This window comes from Sceloporus occidentalis, unplaced genomic scaffold (genome assembly GCF_023333645.1).
Source record: "Sceloporus occidentalis isolate IW3139 unplaced genomic scaffold, rSceOcc1.0.p SCAF_51, whole genome shotgun sequence".
Classification (NCBI taxonomy): Eukaryota; Metazoa; Chordata; class Lepidosauria; order Squamata; family Phrynosomatidae; genus Sceloporus; species Sceloporus occidentalis.
Window position 1 is genome coordinate 686747 of NW_028317031.1, and position 23500 is coordinate 710246.

Sequence of the window (23500 nt, forward strand, 5' to 3'; positions counted from 1 at the left end):
GTTGAAAGATTGTTTGTGCATGTTTATTGCACAAAATATAAAATATAACTGTCTTCCATGGCTAACTTTTTTAAATATAATGTTATTGTGATATGATCCAAAGAAGTATTGTAGAATGTCTTTCCATTCCAACTATATACATACAGTATATACAGTAATCTCCTAGGTTCTAGGCTCAATAAAGCAGTACTTTTCTTGAACACTAGATGGCATCCCTGATTCCACATTATTCTTTCTGAACTGTTTTATAATTCATTAATTTATGATCTTTGTTAATCTTTTGACTACGTATATAAAAATAACAAGATGTACATATAGGTTGATTTTGCTCAATTAACCCTTTCCGTGCCAGATGGATGCACAAGGAAAGCCCCCATAAAGACATCCTTATTTCACCTATCTGGCAGTACAGCAAAATGATTTTAACAGCAACCAGTGTGACTTGTGAATGCACTGAGCTTCATATTAAATGTTATTCAAATACTTTTATTCTTCAAAATAGATTTTTTTTTTTTACTAAATGAACTCACATTATAGGCATGTTTATTAATAACCATATTCAACTCGCAATGTGCACGTTGCAGACTGGTCATCTATGGTTTGATGATCTTTCAAAACGTTCAAAATTTGCCCTAATTGGCAGCTCTCAGGCTATGCAGCCAAATCTGAACACCACAGACCGAAGAGGTATGGTCTTCTATTGGTGTCACTGTACTAAGGCTTAAATAGGCTTCATAGAGGTGAACACTAATCGTAGCTCTGAATTTTTACCTATAGTTAGATTGTTCTTGTACTTTTTACAGATGACGTCATTGCGACATAAAAAAATATTGATACCATTATGGCGTTATAATGATGTAACTGAAAACTGGAGGTTTAGCTTTTGAAACTGTTATTAATGTTTGCATTAAGAGTTCTGTCATTAAAGAGGTTGACTTAACATAAATAGCATTTCAGTATTTAAATACTGCCCTTTCTTTTCTTCTCTCCAAGATATACATATTGAGATCTCTTAGTCTTTCCTGATGTTTATTCACCATTTTTTGTTTGTTTTTGGTCAGGAGATGCCCTCTTTGTGGAGGAATATTTTCAGATTTCATGTGCTCATACATCAAGTCTATAACTCAAAAACATTATCCCTCTTTCAAAACCCACCAACATTTGAGAATGCTTTTAATTCAGTCGCACTCACACAGTGCTTTTCCACAAAAGAAAAAAAAGTATATTTTTTTCTCTTAATTCTTTTATTTCTAATAATAAAAATACATCTTTTTTTCCTCCATCATTATTGAAGCTGGAGCCAAACACAGTGGCCATTGTCAAGCATCGTATTATGGGACTGTAATACACCAGGATTTTGTCCCTGACAACATGACTACAGAATTCTCAAATGACAAACACTTTAAGAAATAGCACTAAAATCTTAACACAATGTTTTTTTAATTCATTCTAAGTGTACTATGGTCTATGTAAATTGAATGGGGTATTTACTCCCTTGGTATCATTTGAACTAAAAATAATTAAGTGAGCTGTCAAACTAAATGTTAAAGAAAAGGTTTAATGAAGGGGGCGACTGAGTAAACGTTGGGGTCAAGGTATGGTCTGCTCCAGCACCTAATTCCCAACTGATCTGTACAACCTCAAAGACCATAAATATAAGAGGGATACTGGGTGAACGTTCTAAATGTGCTGCAGTCATCATGGAAGCCAACCATCTTTATAAAAAGATCCACATTTCAAGATCAATGATTTACAAAGCATCCTCTGACACTTTAAAGAAGGCACCATATGCACATAGTCACTTATTCAATACAGCAGCTCAATCACTAAGCACCATTCGGTTGAATTTCAAACATTTGAGAACTGGCTCCCTTTCCTTTGCCATCTAAATACTCCATATCTGGGAATGCTTGGTAATTGATAGTAGCACCTGGTGTATCCCAAAAAACACACAATTCATAAGACTAATGCAGGGAGTGTTGTGATCGGGTGACAGTCAAGGGGCTTTGCCCCCACAGGCTCGACAGCAGGCTCTGCGGTAATACCAGTGTGAGCACAACTTCACTTTCAGCACCAGAGAACAGTTGGCTGTAGCTTTGTCTTCACAGGTTTCATCTGGAGGAATGAAGAATACAGACATTATGAAGAGACATCTTCGCCGGGGTGGTAATGAATAAGTCTGGGGGAGAAGGGACACAATGGGTCTATTCAATTAGAACACTGCACATTATCAATTCACCACCACAGAGAACCTCACCTATGAGAAGGGGTGAGCTGGCCCTGGATAATGTGTACTTTATATAACGTAATTTCACCAATGGAACGATGCATCATAGTATGCATGCAGTTAAGCCCTTCTTGTAGAAGGGACTCACATGGTTGGCCATTCATAATAATTCTGAACTCAACAAGCAGTGGTTAAGAACTTGCCTATGGTAGAAGCAAAAGGCAAACCTTATGGGTGGAATTCGACAATCATGACTAACATGACTTAAATGAGTGGACATTGCTGAGTGAGGACTCTCCTGGACTGGTTATTTGGCATCCCCTGTTCTCTCTCACATGTGTATCAATGTCATTTGCATTATTTTGAAGAATTTGGTTTAGAAGCTCTCCCTAAGGATTAAAAGAGTAAACCAGACCTTTCTGTGCATGTCAGGGATACTTGAAGACCCGGCAACACCAATGCATAGCTTCTCACCCATTTGGTTAAGACCAAACATGTACTTTTTATTGCATTATTTAAGCAATGGGTAGGGAACACACTTCCAGTAGTCACCGTGGAGTTGGATCCCTAAACATTTCTGCTGTTTTGGCCAAAGAGGGAAAGGGGCCTTGTATTCTTACAGGGATTGACCCCATGAGAATTGGGGACTTAATGACCACTGTGGTCCTATAATGGCACTGATCACCTTCACACTTTCACCATTTTAGGATTGAGGCACAAAAAATGCCAGGTTGTTCATTTTGAGGATTTGCTTTATTTTTTTTGATGTGGCCTTTCCAAATTGATATGGTCAGTCGGATTTTCTGATGGACATCTTTTATTCTATGAAGCATTTTAAAATACAAGATGGTTGGCAAGTAGGATTTTTGATAAATTATTTTGTGTGCTTGGTCAAGCCTTGGTCAACCTCACTTTTTTATGAAGCTGGTGAGTACACACATCCACAACCTGGTTTTGCTGCAGAACCTGATTGTGGTTCGTCTTGCTATCCGTGAAACCCAAAAACTAAAAAAGAAAACCTCTGGTTTGCAGGGTTCCAATAAAGCAATCCCACAATTTGACACATCGTATGGGCTGGTGTGCTTCGAATGCCAGGACTCATTTTTAATTCTCAGACTGGTCAGGCACATGGTCTTTAATCCTTTCCAAACTTAACTTACGTTACATGGCTTTTCCCCATGATTTCTTCTAAATACCAATATATATTTAGGTATATATTTATATTCCTGATGTGTGAATGTCTACATTTTCCTGTATGTGTGAAAGTGTTAATGATGCCATAATCTTATATTTATAGAATATCACATTCTCTCAAGTGGTGTTGCATATTTAATAAAACAATAAACATTGTAAATATATATATATATACACACAAATATCCAGTTAAATAACATTGCTATTTATACACAGGGTGTGGACCCTCGGAAATTCTTCACTTCCTGCTGCTTCTAACAATAGCCTTCTATTAGCAGACAGGGAACTGATCAGGAGAACAAGAGAAAATAAAAAAGGCAATACATAATAGCTTCTTGAAATGTGTACAATAGAGTAGGATATTTTATTAAATACTAAATTGGAAATTGTAATATTTGGGAAGGGGGCAGATGTGGTTTACACCAAACTACATTCAGTACCATGTCCAAGAGAGCAGATGGCCTTAAACACAGGATAATTGATCTGTTTTAGTCTTCGATTACCAACATGGGTTTTAATGCAGCAAATGTGAGGGTTTGAGGAATTTTCCCAGTAAGTAACAGCTAAAACCAATATGATTTTTTTGGTTATGGTTATTGCCATTTCATACCTGGAGCCTCAGTTGGGCACGGCTGAAGGTTGCAGGCTTGTTTTGTCTCTGGTTTTGTATTCGGGTCACATCCCTGTCCCGGTTCCTGCCCTTGATAGCACTTCACTTCCCGAACCTGCTGACCGTCTCCACATGTCTTACTGCACTGTATGAGCGATAGAGATACAAAGTTAGAACAAACCATGTTAGATCACCGTGAAATGCACCAATGGTGATCCACAGCACAGTCAATCCAGATTACAAACTGCCAGGGGTAGTTGCTTAGTAGTTGATAGACGTTACACTGATTCCACGCACACCATGCTTCGTGTATCAACATGCAGATCAAAACATGAATCAGTAATATCACATGCAATTCATTGCAGGAGACAGCAGTGAATACAGCGCCCCACCAGAGGTAGAGCCACCAGAGAAGAAAATTAAGAAGCTTTTTAGGGCCCCATTGGTTTTACGATCGGGAGAATGGCGAGACACATGTTCTTCGTGGTTGTATTACAATCACGTATCTTTTTTCATATAAACCTATGTCTGCTTTTGATAAAGTACAATGTTTCCAGTACACGCTCACCATCTATTCCTGGCAAGCATCACAAACTTGTTTTGTAGAACTGTTTTTAAATGCTTGTGATGATATATGGTCATTTTATTTTAACTTGCTAGAACACACATTTATACATTTTCCCACTCACCGTTCCCCACTCAGATGATGTCCAGTAATGATCGCATGGAGGTCCCAAACATGACTTCTCGGCCTGAGGCTTTAAGGACTCATCACAGTGATCAAAATCCGAAGAGCACCTCACCTCCCTTTTCATCACTCCCTCTGATCCACAGGCAGCTGAGCACTGCACAGATGTCAAATAACACACTTAGGGACATACGAGATGTGAAGTGATGGGATACAGGAGAAAGAATTACAGGAAACAAGCAGGACATGGAATGTGGAGCATACCTCTGACCACTCAGATGTTTCCCACTGCGGTCCACAAGGCTTGTTCTTACATACTTTTCTCTGTGGAGGCCTTGGTAACTGAGCACCCTCACACTGTTCGTCATATACAGAGCTGTCCAGGCCTGGAGCCAGCATCTTCCAGCACCGAACTGAGCGCACCTGTATCCCTTGTCCACAGCTCCGAGAGCATTCACTCCAACCACTAGACTCCCATCTCCAAAAGAAGGGACATGTGAGAGGAGCACTTTGTTCATTCTGTGCAGTCAAGGGTGTCTCTTTAAACTCATTCAATTAATATGTGCCTCTTCCCGTCTTGACTCTCACCTGGGGATACATTCTCTTCCTGCGCAATATTCCTGGGTGGGTTCTGGTCTTGTCATGGGATCACAATGTGATTCATCTACCTCCCTCCCATCAAATCGGATGCACAAAGCGTATATGGAGCTGATTCCTATGGTGGCATTAACACACTGGTTTCAAAAGAATCTATGGTGGGCATGATTGTATTTTGTGTTTTAAACCTTGAAACGGATGTACGCAGCATGCTTTCCATTGTTATACAAAAGTTTTTGGCTTTTCGCTGGCACTGCGTTAGGTATTTAATGAGTTGTGTGGGTTCTCCTAACTTCTCATCAAGTCTATGGGATCTCTTCCAGGCTCATTGGGATCCACAAATCATTCTTCATTGTGTTGTGTTATACGGGTGCATCTAAATATTTTACATACTGCTAGCGGTTTGCACTCAGAGGAGCTTCCAAAAAAACTGAACAAATAATAACAAAAATACTCACAATGCTAGCAGTGGGTATACATGTACATTTCAACGACAAATATCTTTAAGTGAGTAATATATTAACTGATGTAATCCCAGTTTATTTCCCCCGTTTGCCTCACACATTACCTGAACTGCAGGTGGCGCTGCAGGGTGAATAGGCAGAGACCTTCCAGCGGTACATGTCAGCCCGGCTTATGTCCTGTGTTCCTGCATCACTACATGGCATGGATTTTAATATATTTTAATATAGATTGAATGTACAGTACCTTACATATTACTAAATAGCTCATAAGATAAATAATCAGGGCAGTTTTTAAAATGGGGTAAAAGATGGCCCTGTAAATAACATTAATAAACAAAACTAAACGATAATCTGATTCTTGATGTTCTGTTTGGATCTATATAACATGCATTATTCCCATGTTATTAAAATTGCATGTAATGAACAAAGATCTATGTTACACCCATAGAAAGCATAGGATCCTTTTATTAAGTCATCGATCCAGAAAAGTTTAAAGTTGTTTTATTTAAAATATGCAGAAATGGTGTTTAGTATAATAGTGGTTTCATAATGCCTGTTATCACCATTCATTTTGGAGTGTTTGTTTGAATGACCCTTTTTCAAATAAACAACGAAGACTGAGTATATAATGCACAGATTTGGGAAGGATGCAAGATTCAGTCCAAAGATAAGAGAAAAGAAATCATGTGCTGCCAAATAAACTCCCAGCACATTCTCATGTACCTGTTAGAACCAAGCCCCTGAAGCGCCTGATTCCCGGGAATGGATCCAAGTTGTCGGAACATGGTTGGCAACATTAAGCTGTCCCCGAATTGATCGGCTTCCTGCGTGGACTCTGCAAGTGGATGACCCCCAGGGCTGCCCCCAAAAAGAGTTTGGCACAGGGTAGAGTCACTTTGGTGATCACAGAGTTGCCACAACTCACTCTGAAGCAATTCCCGCGGGGCATCTGTGCTGGGCAAGAGTCCTGGAACAGGGGTGGGACATTGGCAAATATAAAACACTAACTTATACAGATTACAATGCATGACATTAAGTACTCACAGAGACAACACGTCTTTGTTTAAATTCTGATTATAATAGAGATCACCTGAAACATAAGAAGCTGCCCTATACCGAAGCATTATATTAGTCTCAATATTATGCTAAATGCATCCGGGTCATGATTTTTTTACACAATCTGCTTAAACTGTTAAAGCTCCTAGCCAGAGGAGTCTTTAATACCTTCTTGATTGGCTAAACATTGATGATATGCTATGGATACGGCCTACAAATGATATGTGAGGGAAAAGCCGTAGTCTGATATAGGTTATCATTTAACTTAATATTTATCTGATCTTTGCGAGAAAACATTATGAGTTTGTGAATTCTCTTTGTTAAAAGCTGGCAGCTTGGGTCTTTTTAGCATGTACCATGTGTTTGGTCATCTCCTGCACCTTGTTCTTTGCTGGTTCTCTCGGAATGGATGTAGGACACTTCCCCTTCCAAAGGGCTTCCCCAACTCCAGGTATCATCGGGTAGTCCTTGCTTGCCACCTTCAGCTCCTCCCTGGGCTTCATTCTTTATATCTCCAGGGGGATCTCTGGCTCCAGAAAGAAGAGGCAGTGGTGGTTCGGGGGCACGGGGAACGGTGTATTCATAAGTTATGAGGGGAATTTTTCCATTGAAGTTATAATACTAAATGAAGAAAACATAAACTACTTTACATACAAAACAAACCACCATAAGCTGGACAGATAGAAATAACATTACAAAACTGAACATAATAAAACACACAGCAAGATATTTGATCCTCATGCTCACACAAAACTGTAACTGAGCCATGTAACAACTGACACTGATTCGGCAAAATCTATATCTCCAGTTGGGAATGGTTCTGATGTGTCTGTGCTTTGGTCATCAAAAAGGTGGCTAATATTTGGTATTTATCCATGGAAATCCAATTCTGGAGCTAAGACAGATCACGTGACAGATCGCATTTTTCTAAGAAAAAGCTAACTAAATAAACCTGATAAACATTATAAATGTGACATAACTTGTTTATAGGTATTTCAGATTTTAAATTGATACAGAAGGAAATGGGTGGAATGTGTTATTTTTTTTATATTTTATATTAATACAATATTTAGTATTTTATCAGCTCTCTTGAAAAAGCTTTTTAAGTACTGTGATTTATGAACAGTTACAATAGGAAAGCAAATAGCTTAACCTACCAAAAAGTAACAAAGTCATTATTTTAAAGCTCTATAGTGTTCAAGCACTCGGTATTACATTGTTTCTGGATGTGTTTGTGCGGTGTTACACATGATCTTTGTGTTTGGATGGGTTGGAGATTCACACACACACCATGACACTGAGGGACTGGTTGGTTGGTCCTGGTGCAGTAAGATACTCCAGTCCCTCGCTCTGCACATTTGGTGGCCGCCGATACTTCACCAGTGTCCCAGCAACTCGGAAATTCTGAGGGTTATCCATCATCATGTTCCCATTTATGTAAAAGTTCCCGGCAGAGTCTGCCAGGGCTAGATTATGGGAAAAAAAGTAAATGAATTAGTTACACCAGGAAAGCACAACCCTGCAAACGCCCATTCATAAACCCACAATGCATTTAGATTGCAATACAATCATGGCGCGTTAAAAATAAATTGGCATGGGCAAGCCGAACTGGGCATTCATGTGCCGGGCCCATCCACTAAAATGAGGAGCAAGCTTTTTATTCTAAGATGGATATTTTATCCCATTATGGAGAAAGCAATGTATTTTTCCCTTTATTAGCATTTTAGTAAAAAAACAAGAGAAAAGAGAAATAAAATTAGGGAAAAGAATTTGGGCGATAACCAATATCTAATTGTAAAAATACGAGGTGTTAGGGGCAAATACTATTGTATATAATGACGTTACAGTAAATTGATAACATATTTAATTTTATCAAAATAGACCTCCTCCTCCCTCAATGAGAGTGTGTTATATCAAAAATGCTCAATATATTTTATATTAAACAGCAAATAGGTTTTGGGTTTATTACAGCAGAAGAAAAAACTCCCAAACAGCTCATTCACACTTCCTTACCAAGTATATTTTCAGTATTTCTCTTTTCTGTGATTAGAATATCCAAGGCTCCTGCTGGAATCGTTGTGATTAAAGCATAACCTAGGGAGATATGTTTATAGAAACAGCCATTAACGTGGACCTGTCATTTCCCCATATCATTTATTTGACAGATCGGTATATTTAAAACCTAATTCTTGTTACAGATTTAAAAAAATAGGACATGTATAAGGTATTTTGTGAATGCCAATGTAAGCACACAAATAAACATTGTCATAGGATTTGCATAATAATACCTGCCTTAAAGGGGAGTAGGGGCGTCTGAGGTCCTGAAAGCTTATATGACTGTTCATCTTAATCAATGCATGTGTGTCCTCAAAAAACTATCACAAACTTTTATAGTACTGCAAAATCAATGTTTTTGTAATATTTGAGACAATCAAGGGCGAGGGCAACACCATAAGCTATTTAAATAAACTCAATCAAGGTTTGTCAGCTAGGTACCTGGGTATGAGAGGGGGAAAGCTTGTACCCCTGAACTTAGAACTGCAAATGCATTGAAGCATGAGGTGCGGCTTTGGCCCCAACTTGGTACACAAGGTTAGCATTTTTCTTTTGATACATACATGTGAGTTTTTTTGTTTTTTTTTATTAATTAATATAGATATAGATCACTGGAAATGCCACAGTGAAGCCAGGTCCCTGAAGATGTTCTGTCACGGGGGAGTTGGAGTTGGGTTTGCCAGCACCTTCCCTTGAACGCTTCAGTGGTTCCCATTTCTTAAGGGGCATCAAGAAGATCCAACCCTCCTTCTAGCTTTAAATATAGAGGGAAGGAAAGGATTGTACATCCCCATGAGGGGGAGGAATAGAAAGATTGGGGCCCCAGTTTCCACTATGGCTTTTCATTTGGCACCTTGGAGCATCGATGTCACCCATCATTGGATTACTAAGCTTTTCTGAAATTAGAATTTAAAATGTAAACAAAAGTTTGTTTCCTTGTACAAAAAAATCCTTGTGTTTTGGGCCAATACTGTCCTTGAGGGTGGAATTACTCTGATAAAGGTGACTGAGAAAGCTAAAGTTTACATCTTTAGGCTGTGAGAGCCCCAAACAGGCCAGGGATTCTGTGTATCCTTGCCTAAACACAAGCAACATAAATAATAACGATTCTATTCCCATGACTGCTAAGAGTGCATAATATACATAGTTCTTAACGTAACAACCAACAACTGCTCCAGATATCACAGACACTTGCATCAATACAGAATATATCCCTAAGAAGGATTCCTGCGGCGAGAGGTCAATATGTATTTATATAGTAGGAGTGGTAAGGAAGAGAATTTTAGAGACGGTTTTAACACTCGCTTCATTGACATGATTGTTATAAATAGGTGACCCGAAGTGATATTAAGGTTAGGATCAAATATCTTATGCAACTGATATATAAGTCAAGGAAATACAATCATTTTCCAAAATATAAAGTGTTCTTTTTTGAAACAGGTCTGTCATGTAATGCAGTTTGTTTTGGTACATGCCTCTTCCCGCTAAATCTCTCCTGGTTAGGTCCACCTGGGTGCTCATGACTGTGATGTTTTAGGTGGTGGGACACGGAATAGCCAGTTAGTTTGGGCTGCCAAGCAAACCAAAAAGCACTCAGACCCTTCCTTACTTTTCTGTGTTTTCCTTACAGGCCCAATTTACGGTTGACTGGTATTAATTTCTTTAAAACATGGTTTGGGGCGACAATGACACTTTTTATCCTGAACACTGAAGCACTTTTTTGTACACATGTGTTTCTGCTTATTCATTGAAGACTTTGGTTTTTGGTGGGGGATGTAAGCTTTTGGCTCCCATGTCCCCTTGAAGACTTCAGTGGTCTCATGATGATCCAGCCCTTCCCTGAATTTTTCCAGGGTGGGAAGGAAGGCCCCATGGAGAAGAAGACCTTTCTTCACAAATCAGGTTAAGTATGTTTCATTGGGGTTGCAAAGATTAAGATGTCTGTCTATATTACAGGAAACCTCCACCTGAACCCTTTAAATGATGGGCCATTGACAGAGACCTGCTTATCTGAGCAAAACATCATCCATAAAGAAGTCTCTGAGGTCCTGAAACTTATGTGACTCTACATATTTTGTGTGTTGTTCCAGTACTCCAACCTCCGAATATAGGGATAGGGTTCCCCTTTAATATCACAATCACTTTGGGGTTGCCATTTATAATGTATAGTTATACAGTAACTAATATTAATATACAATATAAAACACCTTATAAACTTGAAAAGTAAAAGATTTTTCCTCAATTTTTTTGCACAAAAATGTATCATTCCTGGGAGTCTCACACGTTACTGATAGCATTCTGGATGAGTAACGTTTAAAAAATGTATACATTTTTAATGCTATAAACTGGATTACTTACCTAGCACACACTTTCGAAAGTTCCCAGACACCCTGTAACATGAACTCCCGTCACCCCCACAGACACCACATCGATCCAAAGAGCGGGAGGAGTGCAGCTTGCCATCACATCCCACAGGCTGCAAGTATATCAAGGAAAGAGAATTAAGATTCCGTGTTCTGTACCAACGGGAAACATCCCTGAGATATACAGATTCTAGATATAGATAGATTTTACATATTCCTCGTTGTCGGAATGCGAAACTAACGTTTCTTAGTTTCTTATGCCCTTTATACTATTTTAAGGTTTAATGATTTTGCTTGTGCCACCAAACTCCAAGTTCACTTCTGAGTGTCTGATGAAAAGCCCAAGCTTATCAACACCGATATTCATTCAATTAAACTCAGCAGGATCCCTTGGCAGCTGCAAAGTTTAATGATAAGTCTGCAAAGCAGTGTGGGGTTCAACTGAGGTCAGAAGAAACATGAAGCTACCAGGTCTACTGCAAAGTTCATAAAACCCCCGCAGAAATCAAAGGGAAGTAAACTTGACAGACATTTTAAAAAACGAAATACGTTTTCCAAACTGTTTTGAGACATTTTGCATGAATTGAGACATTTTGACCAGTTTAATTTAAAAATCCAGCTATAGTGGCTAGAGCGACACTGTACAAACAATGATGGGAGCTGTAGCTAAACCATCATGCAGAAATGTATTTATGAGATTTATAAGGAACACCAAATATTTATTATGAGGGTAATGGAAGTTGAAGGTTAGAAGGCACCTTCTAGTTGACTAGGTTGGTGAAGTGAGTGTGAAGTGAGTGTGTATACCCAGGGCTACCTCACACTTGCCGCTGATGCAAACTCCCTGAGAAGTCCTGTCTCTACAGCTGGTTCCGTCATGGGCTGGCACCAGCAGCTGTCTCTCCCGAGTGGTGCTGGTGCATTGCAGGTCGCATGGTTTGCTTGAGATGCTGGTGTAATCATCTGCAAATGACAAAGTTACACAGTCTAACAGAAGCCTGCAGAGATCAAACAATTATTCGGTTGGATGGTCTCACACAGTAACACAGTAGCACACACATTAAAGTTTTTGAAGGCTTTACTGGCTTCAGCTGAGCGTGTCAGTTGTATCCAACCTTTACTATTATTATTCTTATTCAGGGCACCCCTCGAATGTCTAATCTCCGGCTCATTTAAACTGACTTTGCTGTGATGGCAGACGGTCACTTTAAAGCACTGGTGGGCCCAGAGGACAACTTTACTCTTTGTCCCTTTCTCTACTCTCCTTTTTTAACTTGTGTGATCTTTAATTCTTTAATCCTGTCTATAATTAGGGAAACATACCAGGTTTGTTTTGTAAAGTCTAGTTTACAACACCCTGAGCTTTTTTTTATTTTACGAAATGTCTAAATCTGTCAAAGAGTCTTGGTCATTTCTTAAATCCAGACTTCCTTAACGATGATCAAAGTTAGTACCAAGGCATATATGGATACAGACACACTTTTCTTGCAAATCCAGCCTATGTCACTGCAAGTGGAAGGAAAATCAAAGCAGATATCCACAATGATTTTTATATATGCCAAATATTTTATGGATTAATCAGTTTGATAACAGCTCTTGCGTTTCATTAGCGACTTATTGCATCAACATAGCAGGCAATGTTCTGGCCCATACTGTCAAAGCATTGACCACTATGGTACGAAATGTTGTGTTCAACTACATTTGATGGGTCGTTAGCCAGTTCTTCCTAAAAGTACCTTTTTAGTACCAATAATCTCTAGGAGGGATTTTGGGTAAGGCTTCTTGTCTAATCTGTATCATCTTTTTAGCTTCCCTATAAAATGTCACTTACCTGGGTACAAAGGAATCCAATGATGATAAAGCTTTCCAAACGCCTTAGCATTAAATGCTGAGCACTGATACTGTTTGAAGCTCACAGAGCCAGCGGGACAATGCTAAATGAGATAAATAAATAGCATAAATATAAAATATGTGTCTCTATCATGACCAATTATATGACAAAAGGGTCATAACCACTGATGTGGTCAAGGTCACACCTATTGTGGCTCGTGCATACAACCATGGATCTCAAAGACAGACTGAATGCTAGCGGAAAACGGAAATGTTATTTGATAATCATGGGGTAGGGAACTCTTTATACGCCATTGGAAGAGAAATTATTCTGTACCTGTGGGATATTATTACAAATATCAAAAACCGATAGACAGTTATTAGAATTTAGCTATTAGTGTAAAGATCTGCTCTATTTCGCAAGGATGTAGAATCAATATGTGGTGTTGTAATCTAGAAGCAACAATACTTAATATCAGCCTCTAACAGAATTCAGAACTTGTGCAGGTGATGAGCTGTTACTCTGCCTAATCTAATGTGGCTGATTCTGCAGAAGTAAGGAGGTTTAGGTTTGTGCTGGTAGCAGCCCAATTCACCTTTTAGTATTTAAGAAAAGAAATTAGCAATTTTGAAAGAGAATATGATTTCAGAAAAAAACACTTCAAACCTGAGTGTTTCTTAAAGAAAAACCTTGACATTCATTTACGCTTTCAATCCCTTAGGAATTCATATCTACCATCACCGTCCCTGTTCTTCCTGCAGGCGGATTATGCCTTACATCCATCATCCTTTTTTTTAAGGGGGGGGGTCTTTTCTTTAAACGTAATGGATTACCGTAAACATTTTAGTTTTTACTGGTAAGAAACCCCTTTCCAATCTATTATTTAAGGTGTATGGGGGGGGGGTAAGAATTTCAAAGGCTGTTCTTATAGCTAAGCCACTCCTGCGGGCTATACATGGCTGTGTGGATGTGTTAGGGATGGCTCTGGGCAGTCTGTAACATTATGTATGAGTTAGACAGGATTAGATGTGGATAATTGCATGTTTATGAATGAGTAATTACAGGGCTAAGTGTGGGTAATCACGGGGTTATATATCATTTTTACAGACTTATGTATGAGTAACAGGCTGGGCTTATATGTAGGTGACTCTGTCATTTACTATTAGTTACTTGCACCGGCTATTTGTAGGCTTTGAAAGACAGTACGGCAACCCTGCCCAGTCCAACAGTCCAACAGACCAAATGCAAATATTTCATTAATTTCCCTGTACAATAATAATGAAGAAATATTAAGCCTCTATGGGATTCACCCCCACCCCCCCATAAATCTATATCTGGCTATGGGTGATGTGGATAGTAGTCCAATCATGCAATATTTCTGTCAATAATGAAGCCTGTGTGACAACAAGCAATGACTGAACTTGTACTGGACTGGACTGGAACCGCTGAAAAGAAAAAATCAGGCTGAGGGTGATGGAAGTTATGGTGTGGTGGTGTTCAGGGGGTCGCCAGGACCTCAGGTTTCCCAGTATTGCAATGCAGTCCTTTTCAGCGATGTATAATATATTATTACATCTTATTATGCGTTGTCCTTGTTCAGGCGGTGGCTGACGAGGGGAATTAGGGTTTTTCCCTGATAAATAGCTAGAAAGGACATCCATGTGTAAGCTTGGACATAACTCTAGTATAAACCCCGTCCCCTTAATGCTACGCTGCAAAGTATTCTAGTGCCGTATAAATAAATGTGTGTAGGTTACGCAGGAATGCAGACAGCACTATGTATAGTTTATATGTGGGCTGCGCCCGCCATAAAACACGTTCAGAAACATGCTATGTATGGATACATGATTACTACACGGAGTATGAATCGTTTATATGCAGGGTACAGGGCAGTATTTACATCAGGCTGCATGGTGGCAGCAATGAGTTGTGTTGTTCTAAGTAAACTATATTCAGCGTGTACGTTCTATGATAAAACAAAGGGCTACATTTAGTTGGGTTACATGAACACCATATGTATTTTAATCAACCAGCCCTTCTTACATTATAACGAAGATCTGGAATTGCTGGATAGATCTGATGGGAGTTATAGTACAAATGCTGGACAGTTTTCTTACCTGTTGTCAATGTCTATATTTTAAATAAAAATGAATGAGCAGCGATGTAAGCTATAATTAGCCATAAAAACAAGAAGAACATCGTTGCTTACCTGTTTCTGGCACAGCTGATATTGCCTGGATTGGCCTTTACAGACATTACTGTCAGTTCCCTGAAATGACTGGAGCCTAGGAAGGGGAAACACAGGTTCAGAGGCTTAATAGCATTTAGATTTTGCCTTCGAGAAGAAAATAAAGCTGAAAACACTAAGACGTTGCACTTTGGTCCAGAATGACCAAACATACAATATTTGTGACCCATTTAGCAGAACTGGGATCTATCTATTATGTCGAAGTTTAAAGCTACCAGGTTAAACACCCAAAACATTAGATAACCAAACCTCTAAGGTGCATGACTTAAAAAGTCACGTCTTAATCATTTTCATAAGCACACTTTGACATATATAGTTCCCATTGCCGTCTGAAGAGACTCACCTGGTAAGAGTTTGGCCCCAAAAGTTTAGCTGAACCCTGAAGATCAATGACTGAACCCGGCAGAGCATGGACAAAAAAAAATCAATCCAGGTCATTTGGTAGCTGTCCTAACGTTCACTTTAGTGAATACCCTGGTTCATATCTGACAATAGAGAGTGATCAGGAAGCACCTTATCTTTGGCTGGCCGTCCATTATGATCTTAGCAGCTCACAACAACTAAAACACTACCCTGTTTTAGTAATTAAAACCCATTGAGCGTGTAAACATCATCCAATTATCTTTACATCAAACTGGTAATGTAACCGATTGTTAAAGCCACATCTTCCCTTGGACACATCAAAATCAGCGGAAGGATTTGAAATTATACCACATGGTTAACTTTGATGTGCTAGTCATATGTAACATATAATGCCTAGAAGACACTGGAACAGCCTATGTGTAGTAAATACTACTCAAGTTATAACATTGGAAAAGTATGTAAGTTCTGCATGTAAGAATTCCAAATTGGAACAATGTTGCCAACAGAAAATACAGATGGCAGAAATTATATTTAATCTTGTAGCCTATGAAATGTAGACTTTTGCAGAAAATGAAGATCGAATGCAAAAATCATACTCACAAGTTAGCATTTCAACTCCCAGGGCTCCAACTCAAACAATGATCCCTAACTGTTGAAATGCACACGTATGTTTAATGTCAGCCATTTCCATGTCCTAACCACCGTGAGTCCAATAAGATCAAAGGAAAACATCCGATAATAGCGCATGTCATTGTCACAGCTGAAGCTCATTATAGCCAATTTGCTACAGTCTGTAGGGTAAGTACTTTTCCTTATGTTTGATTTTGTCTGTTTATCCCGGTCTTAAATGAATATATTTGTTTTGCCTGGTATAGAAATCGAATGGTCAGAAACATTTATTAATGAGAGGAACATTAAAGGGGGAGTGGAATGTTACAGCAGTGTGTACGATAATGTGGGTTAACGCTGACAAAAACCTGGTTTAATCTAATTTTGTTCCAATAAATTTTCTTTATCTGCGGATCTGGAGGCAGCCATTGTTGTGAGTCATGTGATAGTTTGGATGAGTTTCCCTGCTCAATCATTCTTTATGGCAATGCTAATGAACTCTGTTCCTCCTTAGACTTTCATTAGTCCCCCGTTAGGGGATTAAGAGTCAACCATTCAATTATTTATTGCAAGGTTGTATAATAAGGAGCCAGGGTGTTTAACAGAGCTAGAACACCTACAAATGGCTAATATTCAGCAGTGCAAAAACTGTTAAACCACAATATATTGGAAAATGTATTTTTAATCTAAAAGTAAAATTGTAAAAGTACTAACAGCTCCCGTTTAAAGTGGATCTATAACAAAAAAATCCATAAATCATCATAACCTGCGTTTGTGTCTCCTGTCTTTTCCTCTGACAGTCTATGCATTCTTGCATGTCACCCCCCTTAAACGAATGGCTAACCTTCTTTTCAGGTGATGCAGAAACAGTAAATATAACATGGCTTAGATAAGCTCTTTATATGTGAATAGTAAAATGTCTTGTACTATTCATATATTAAAAGCTGCCATATGGTCTGTTAAAAATTCATTAAATTTACGTTTATTCTAGATTAATGCCTGAGGAAGAGACCTAACAACTTGGTCTCGAAAGCTTGCAATAAATGGTATCATTTTAACTATACTTTTCTCCTGTTTTCTCAACGGCTAACACGGTACAAAACCTTTTTATCGTTTATTCTTGGTGAGAGGTCTATAATCTTTGAACAAAACCATCATCAAGATCAACATGCACCGGTGTGTCAAAGCCTACCTTTGGCGTAAGCAATGTCTCTCTCTGGACATCACTCCTCCTCCACAAGTTCGAGTGCATGTAGACCATGAACTCCATTCACCCCACCATTCAGTCACATCTTCTTCCCACACCTCACTGCTGTCCTGACAAGACCAGAGAGCATCAGCAAAAAACACAACATAACCAGTGAACGTTCTGTCCCACAACCTTCTGCCTGGACAAGCCACGTGGCAGGTCTAAAACTGTACCTTTTATCCCCCCAATCACCAAATGACCATGGCATTAAAAACAATAGAATAAGTTATATTTAATATACATTATAAGTCAATGTTAAGAAAAAAATAAATTAATGTATAAAAACTTTTTTCGGTTTTTCATTGTAATTTGGTTGCAAATGGGTTGAATTGATTATTTTACATCAATGAAGTTGGTGAGCTGGGAAATTCCTGTGCTGATTTCCTCACCCAATCCTTACAAAGACTGTGAGAACAAGATTTCACTTAGACCCCAAAATTGTATTTCTCTTTTATAATTGCATGGACTCCAATGAGTTTTACTGCATGGGAATTAGAGCATCCATTGTTCAGTTATTGGAGTTAGAAAATGAGAACTCTGTTTCATGTTCCTCCTCCCCTGGTTGCCTCTAATGAAGCCAGGAAGTTTTAGTATGTAAACATCTTCCACATGCTCAACCATCGAAGTCACTGAAGCAGCAGCCAATCACATGTATGCTAACAAAACACATTGTTCAGTATGCATGGGATTTGCTGCTGCTACTTCCACTCATTTCAATTGGAGCTCAGCACCCTTTGACTAGAATGGAAGTTCTACTAAGCATGTGCAATAAGCATACTGCAGTATGCTCCCTGTTTTCAGCAGAAGCCGCTGAAGGAGGAGTTAAATGAGACAGAAGATTCGTTTTCTGGCTCTCATCACTAAGATCTGATTTGCATGCAGTAAAACGCACTGCCGGGCATGCAAAATGAGCTGCGATATACGTTTAACATGAACAGAGGACAAACTTAGTGGAGAGGGATAATCATGCAGACACCATGAAGACATATATTGCTAATTTTAACTTAGAAATACTATTACATATGTTCATTTACTGAACTCTAAGACATAGGAGTGGGGAACATCCACCAAGTTTAATGAGCAGAGAACTTTGTAGCTACTATCTGTGCAATACGTGTCAAGGAGGATTGTGTGAGAACAATTTTGGGACCAAAATCCATGCTTTCCTCCCACCTGTTCCTACACCAGCCCTGAGAGGTTGAGGAAGCCATTGATATTGTTACATGGTCTTGCTTGGCTTATTGGTTGTATGAGTGACTGATATTTAATGTTCTGTTCTGAGGGTTTTCAGCTTGGGCACCCACTTGGCTTTCACCTTGGGCACCCAGTTGTTTCCCATGATCCTAAGTGAAAACTGCTTTGGAATCCTACTGGCCGGCCAAACAGGAAGTTGTAATGTACTTCCTGGATGGTACCTGCATTGTTATAGCTGACTTCAAACAAGCCACCAAAGCTAGATTTCGCTCACAAGTGTTTTGGAGAAAGGTTAGCAAAATGTCAGATCTTACAGCATAAAAAGAAATAGTATCTGGAATATGGCAGAATATGGCAGATCCCATTCAAAACTATTGTCGTCGATGTACCCGTAGTATAGCCTAACTTTACGGTCGTTAAGATGTGCATTCTAAAAGTTTGCCTGGCCTCGCCTAAGGCCAGAGTAATGGGAAAAGTTTCATAAACCGATCTAAACAATCAAAGAGCAATGGCATCAAAAATAATTCTTCAACTCCTGGAGCAGTCATTACAAAAGAGGTGGGGGTAGGGCATCCACAGGACATGTAAGGAATTTAGAGCCCAATTAGGGAAGAGTGAAGGAAAAAAAACAAAACAGAAGTCGCAGAAAGAAAGAACTTAAATATTAAGATTTATCTTAAGGAGGTAGAGCGAGATCCTCCCTGCGGGGAGGTCAATTGTTCCCCCCTTTTTCTTCCTCCTCTACCCCCAGGCCTGGGGGTATTAGAAGCAGTAAACTTCTCCTCCAGCTAAAGCGTTTGATCTCGGACTTAAAAGGAACGCCAGCAGAGTTAGATGTTCAATCCCTTCACTGCTAGAGGGGTAACAACAGAAGGAAAGGATTAGGAAGAGGGTGTGAATTGATAGATGGGGGGGATGAGAAAAAGGAAGAAAGATAGTAACAAATGTTGACAGATGAGAACAAAAAAGACCACTTCTGAGTTTATGTGTTTTGTATTTGTTTTTAACCACCTCTGCCTCCTTTTTAAAGTCTTTTTTCTTATTTACTTATATTGAATCTGACACAGGAAACACACCACTCAGTTTTTAGGCATTAAAGGGGGTAAACTGGCTCAAGGACCTTTTATCACGATGGCATTGAGGTTATGGGCTGCAGGGGATGGCTGCGCAGAAAGGTCCACGTGACTTCAGCGCTAAGGGTAAAGTGAGGTCTTACAATTCACAAAGCACTGAATGTGCAAATTCCTGTGATTCTGTACACTACATGTGCATTCGGTACATCTGAGCTTACACTCTGCTGCCCTATAACACAGAGCTTAAGTACCAACTATTTCCATATAATAAATATAAACAGTGTGGTTTCCAGCGTCAGACTATATACAGCACGGGGCTCGTCAGTGTTGTCATCTAAGGTCAAAATAATATACAATTTAACGCTTTCCTCACCAAAAGGGCTTGCATTTAATTACTAAGCAATAAAAACAGAATCAGAGTGTGTGCGTGTGTACATATAGGGCATATATATATACATATATATATATCGTCATCCTAAACAGATAAATTTTTTTCTTACTGTCTGATATGCTCTCACAATATTTCATCACAAATCACACAGACACATTATTAAGTATATAGCCCATGGAAGCTGTAGACACATGGACAGACACATAGACACATGGACAGACACATAGACTAATACTGTAGCCGATAGTCAGTTCACTTCATACAGGGTGATAAGCAGGCAGGTACTAAATGTAGCTGATCTCTAAAACAAATGCTCACATCACGGGGTGGAGAAAGGTATATACTGGGTAACTGTGACATATGATTTTATATAAAGAGAGATTGAATTATACAAATATATAAAGTTTTACCATTTGCTCAAGAACTTTGTGTTTTAGCTACTGCTTATGGTCTGAATATAGGTGAGTGAGAGAGAGATAATGAATGAATGAATGAATGCACTGGATATTGTGCAGCACTGGGGAATATATTATATATATATATATATATATATATATATATATATATATATCCCTTTCTGTATACTCTATAGGTGTGTATGGCCCCATATGCTTATGAAATGAAATAACACATATAACATAAGAGAATAAAATGCCAATGTCGTTTCGATTGCTATTAAACTGCCCATTCTAACAGTGTATACCCTTAGTTGAAGCGTGCTGTACGGTTGATGTGTGTGCAGGTACAGCATGGGGGAGCACGGAGAGCAGCAACACTAATGTCTGCTGATCCCAACTTGTTGCGATCCACGCTACAGCGCAAACACTAGGCGATAAGGCGATCTCGATCTATACACGGGCTGCCACAGGGGACACAAAGCAGGGCTGCGTGGGCGAGGAGGTGCCCGATAGGTGGGATCGGTGTTACCTTAATGCGAGAGGTAGAGCCGGGGTGCAGGGAGAGCAGGAAGAGCAGAGGGAGAAGCCCGAGGGGGCGGCGGAGAGACGCACACATCCCTGTGCTGCAGCTGCGGCAGGAAAAGCCTTGGGACCGGCTGGGGCAGCCCGCTCCCTCCCCGCATGGCCAAGTAATTACAGGCTCTGAGCTGTGTGAGGCTGGGGGAGCTCCGGGACGGGACAGGGGGGAGGGGAGAGTGGGGGCACAGGAGGGACAGGGGAGAAGAGATGGGTCAGGGGAGGGAGACAGAGAGGTGCAGGGAGACAGGACCACAGCAGGGTGGGGGCAACTAGGTGGCACGGGGGCTGGGTGCTAGGGCTGTCAGAAGTGGCTAGATGGGTTGGAAAGAGAGAAGGGGATGATGGGAGTGACAGTATGGAAGGGGACAGGTTCCAGGGGCGGATGGTTCAGGTAAAAGCTGTATCCGAGTCAAGGATTTCTGAAGCTCTGACTTTTAATAAATCAAACATATTAATAGTCTGGCCAAGAGTCTGTAAATGTCTGTAAACAGTCAGAATTTGAGTCTGGTTTGGACCGTTAAATTGTCAGAATTTGGCCATGAGTCTCATTTATACTTGGAAACTCTCAGTAAGTTTAAATAAAAGATGCAAAGTACAATATCAGAAAGAACGTTTTATCATTAGAGCATAATATTTACTTACATTATTAAGTAGAGTGACACTGCGCTGGGTAATTCACATAGAGTCCAAACTCTCATGAAAGTAAAAAAGTCCAATGACATTTCCAAAGTGCATAAAAAATTACAGTCAAAACAACGAACTCATGCTCAAGGAAATCAAGTGCTTAGCATTAAGAGTTAATATTCGCAATCAGGACCGAACTGGAGATGACACGGTGGCCCTGGCGCTTTAAGGCCAGCGGCCGCCTGATGACGAAAGTGGGGCCAGCGGCTGTATATGCGTGGCCACAAGCTATGTTTTTATGCTCATGTAGTATGCGACCGGCTATATTCACCCCATGTTCATAGCTATGCCTGCAGAACATGTGTTATATATATATATATATATATATATATATTATATATATTACAAATATATGTGTTATATATATCATTCTCACTAAATTTAATTGAAATACACTCTGCAGTATACTTATTACTTATACCTAGATACCTATGTATCTAATGTAACTAAGCCCATAAAAAGGCTGGATGATTGATATGTTTCCGTTAAATGCTGGAATTCTGAGATGTTTATAAGAATCCCCTCCTGATCGTCCCCACATCCTGGCTGTCATTAAACCCATAGTATGTGATGAAGTAAAGGATTCCAATAGAGCACTTAAAATATTATGAAAAGGCAAAACAGAATTTCCTCCCAAAGTTGCTTAAAATTCTTTATTTTATTGCAAGAATCGCTTCTATTGATTAATGTTTTTGTGTATATGGTGCTGTCATGAGTCTCTTCGGATATACTGTACACATTCTGGGTAGGAATATTTCCTTTTAAATATTTTTCTGATGCAAATATTCTTTGTGATTGTAGAAGCAAGTATAACTTTAATTCCCAAAATCCCCAATTCCATGCCTTCCTCGGTGGGTAGGTGAGGAGTGCAAAGTTATATACCACTTGTTATGTCCTGTCTACCCATTGTACAGCGCTATGGAATATGATGGTGCTATATAAAACAATAAATAATAACATGTGTGGATTTTGTGCATGCCATGATGAAGGACACTTGTGAGGACTTGCATCTGATGAGCTTGATACATGGGTCTGCCTTGACCACATACTGATCATCAAAGACTAAGGTTGACTTAGTATTCCAGGCGTGACTTGGTGACAAACCCTGTGGCCAGGCAACAAAAGTAGACTTAACTAGACATTGCAAGATGAGATAATGCTTTAAATAAAATGGCTCTAAAACAATTGCCAACAAAACCCACAAGCTAGATTTGTTTAGATATGTAAAAAGGTGCGATGGCAACACCATGCCTTAAAGGAGGGATCATCCCAAATATTTATAAAGTGGATCCTTGTGCACTAAATGTGGAGTAGGTAGCATGAGTGTAATAATAAGCTGATTGTTCCGCGGTTATAATCGTGCTCCATTATTGCTTTTATAAACACAGCTGATGATAGCCATTCCCTGGACACAGCACGCAATAGAAAATGTCCTTGTGGTGTCATTGAAGGGAATCACACATACAGCATTAATGCTCACATATGCATATGTTTATTGCAGTCTCATAAATATTCCAGTCTGGGATGATATGGTTTTCGGGTTAAGATTCCCAGTGCTCCCTCCTCCCACAGGTTTTCCAATCTGTCTGTAAGCCCCAGGTCTTTAGTTTCCCTTCTTTTTTCTTCT

At 39.4% G+C, this 23500-nt stretch overlaps 1 protein-coding gene across 1 annotated transcript; it reads right to left on the bottom strand.

Moving 5' to 3' along the window:
- Positions 1 to 1996: 1996 nt before the first annotated feature.
- Positions 1997 to 17529, bottom strand: LOC149288395 (ADAMTS-like protein 2). The gene is made up of 15 exons (XM_089491614.1): positions 17498 to 17529; positions 15295 to 15370; positions 13086 to 13188; positions 12072 to 12217; positions 11250 to 11367; positions 8850 to 8930; positions 8127 to 8302; positions 7193 to 7457; positions 6504 to 6747; positions 5885 to 5973; positions 5308 to 5434; positions 4984 to 5197; positions 4721 to 4876; positions 4032 to 4176; positions 1997 to 2115 (listed from the first exon to the last, which is right to left on the bottom strand). The coding sequence occupies exons 1-15, from the start codon at positions 17527 to 17529 to the stop codon at positions 1997 to 1999; spliced, it is 2091 nt and encodes a 696-aa protein (XP_089347740.1).
- Positions 17530 to 23500: the final 5971 nt, after the last annotated feature.

Excerpts from the sequence above, each read along its gene's own strand:
- LOC149288395 (XM_089491614.1), bottom strand. The coding sequence starts at position 17,529 with ATGTCCAGAGAGAGACATTGCTTACGCCAAAG. Across the intron at positions 11,368-12,071 it reads GCATCAGCGGCAAGTGTGAG|CCTGTGGGATGTGATGGCAA; the intron begins GTAGCCCTGGGT and ends ATATACTTGCAG. Across the intron at positions 8,303-8,849 it reads AAATACTGAAAATATACTTG|CCCTGGCAGACTCTGCCGGG; the intron begins GTAAGGAAGTGT and ends CCCATAATCTAG.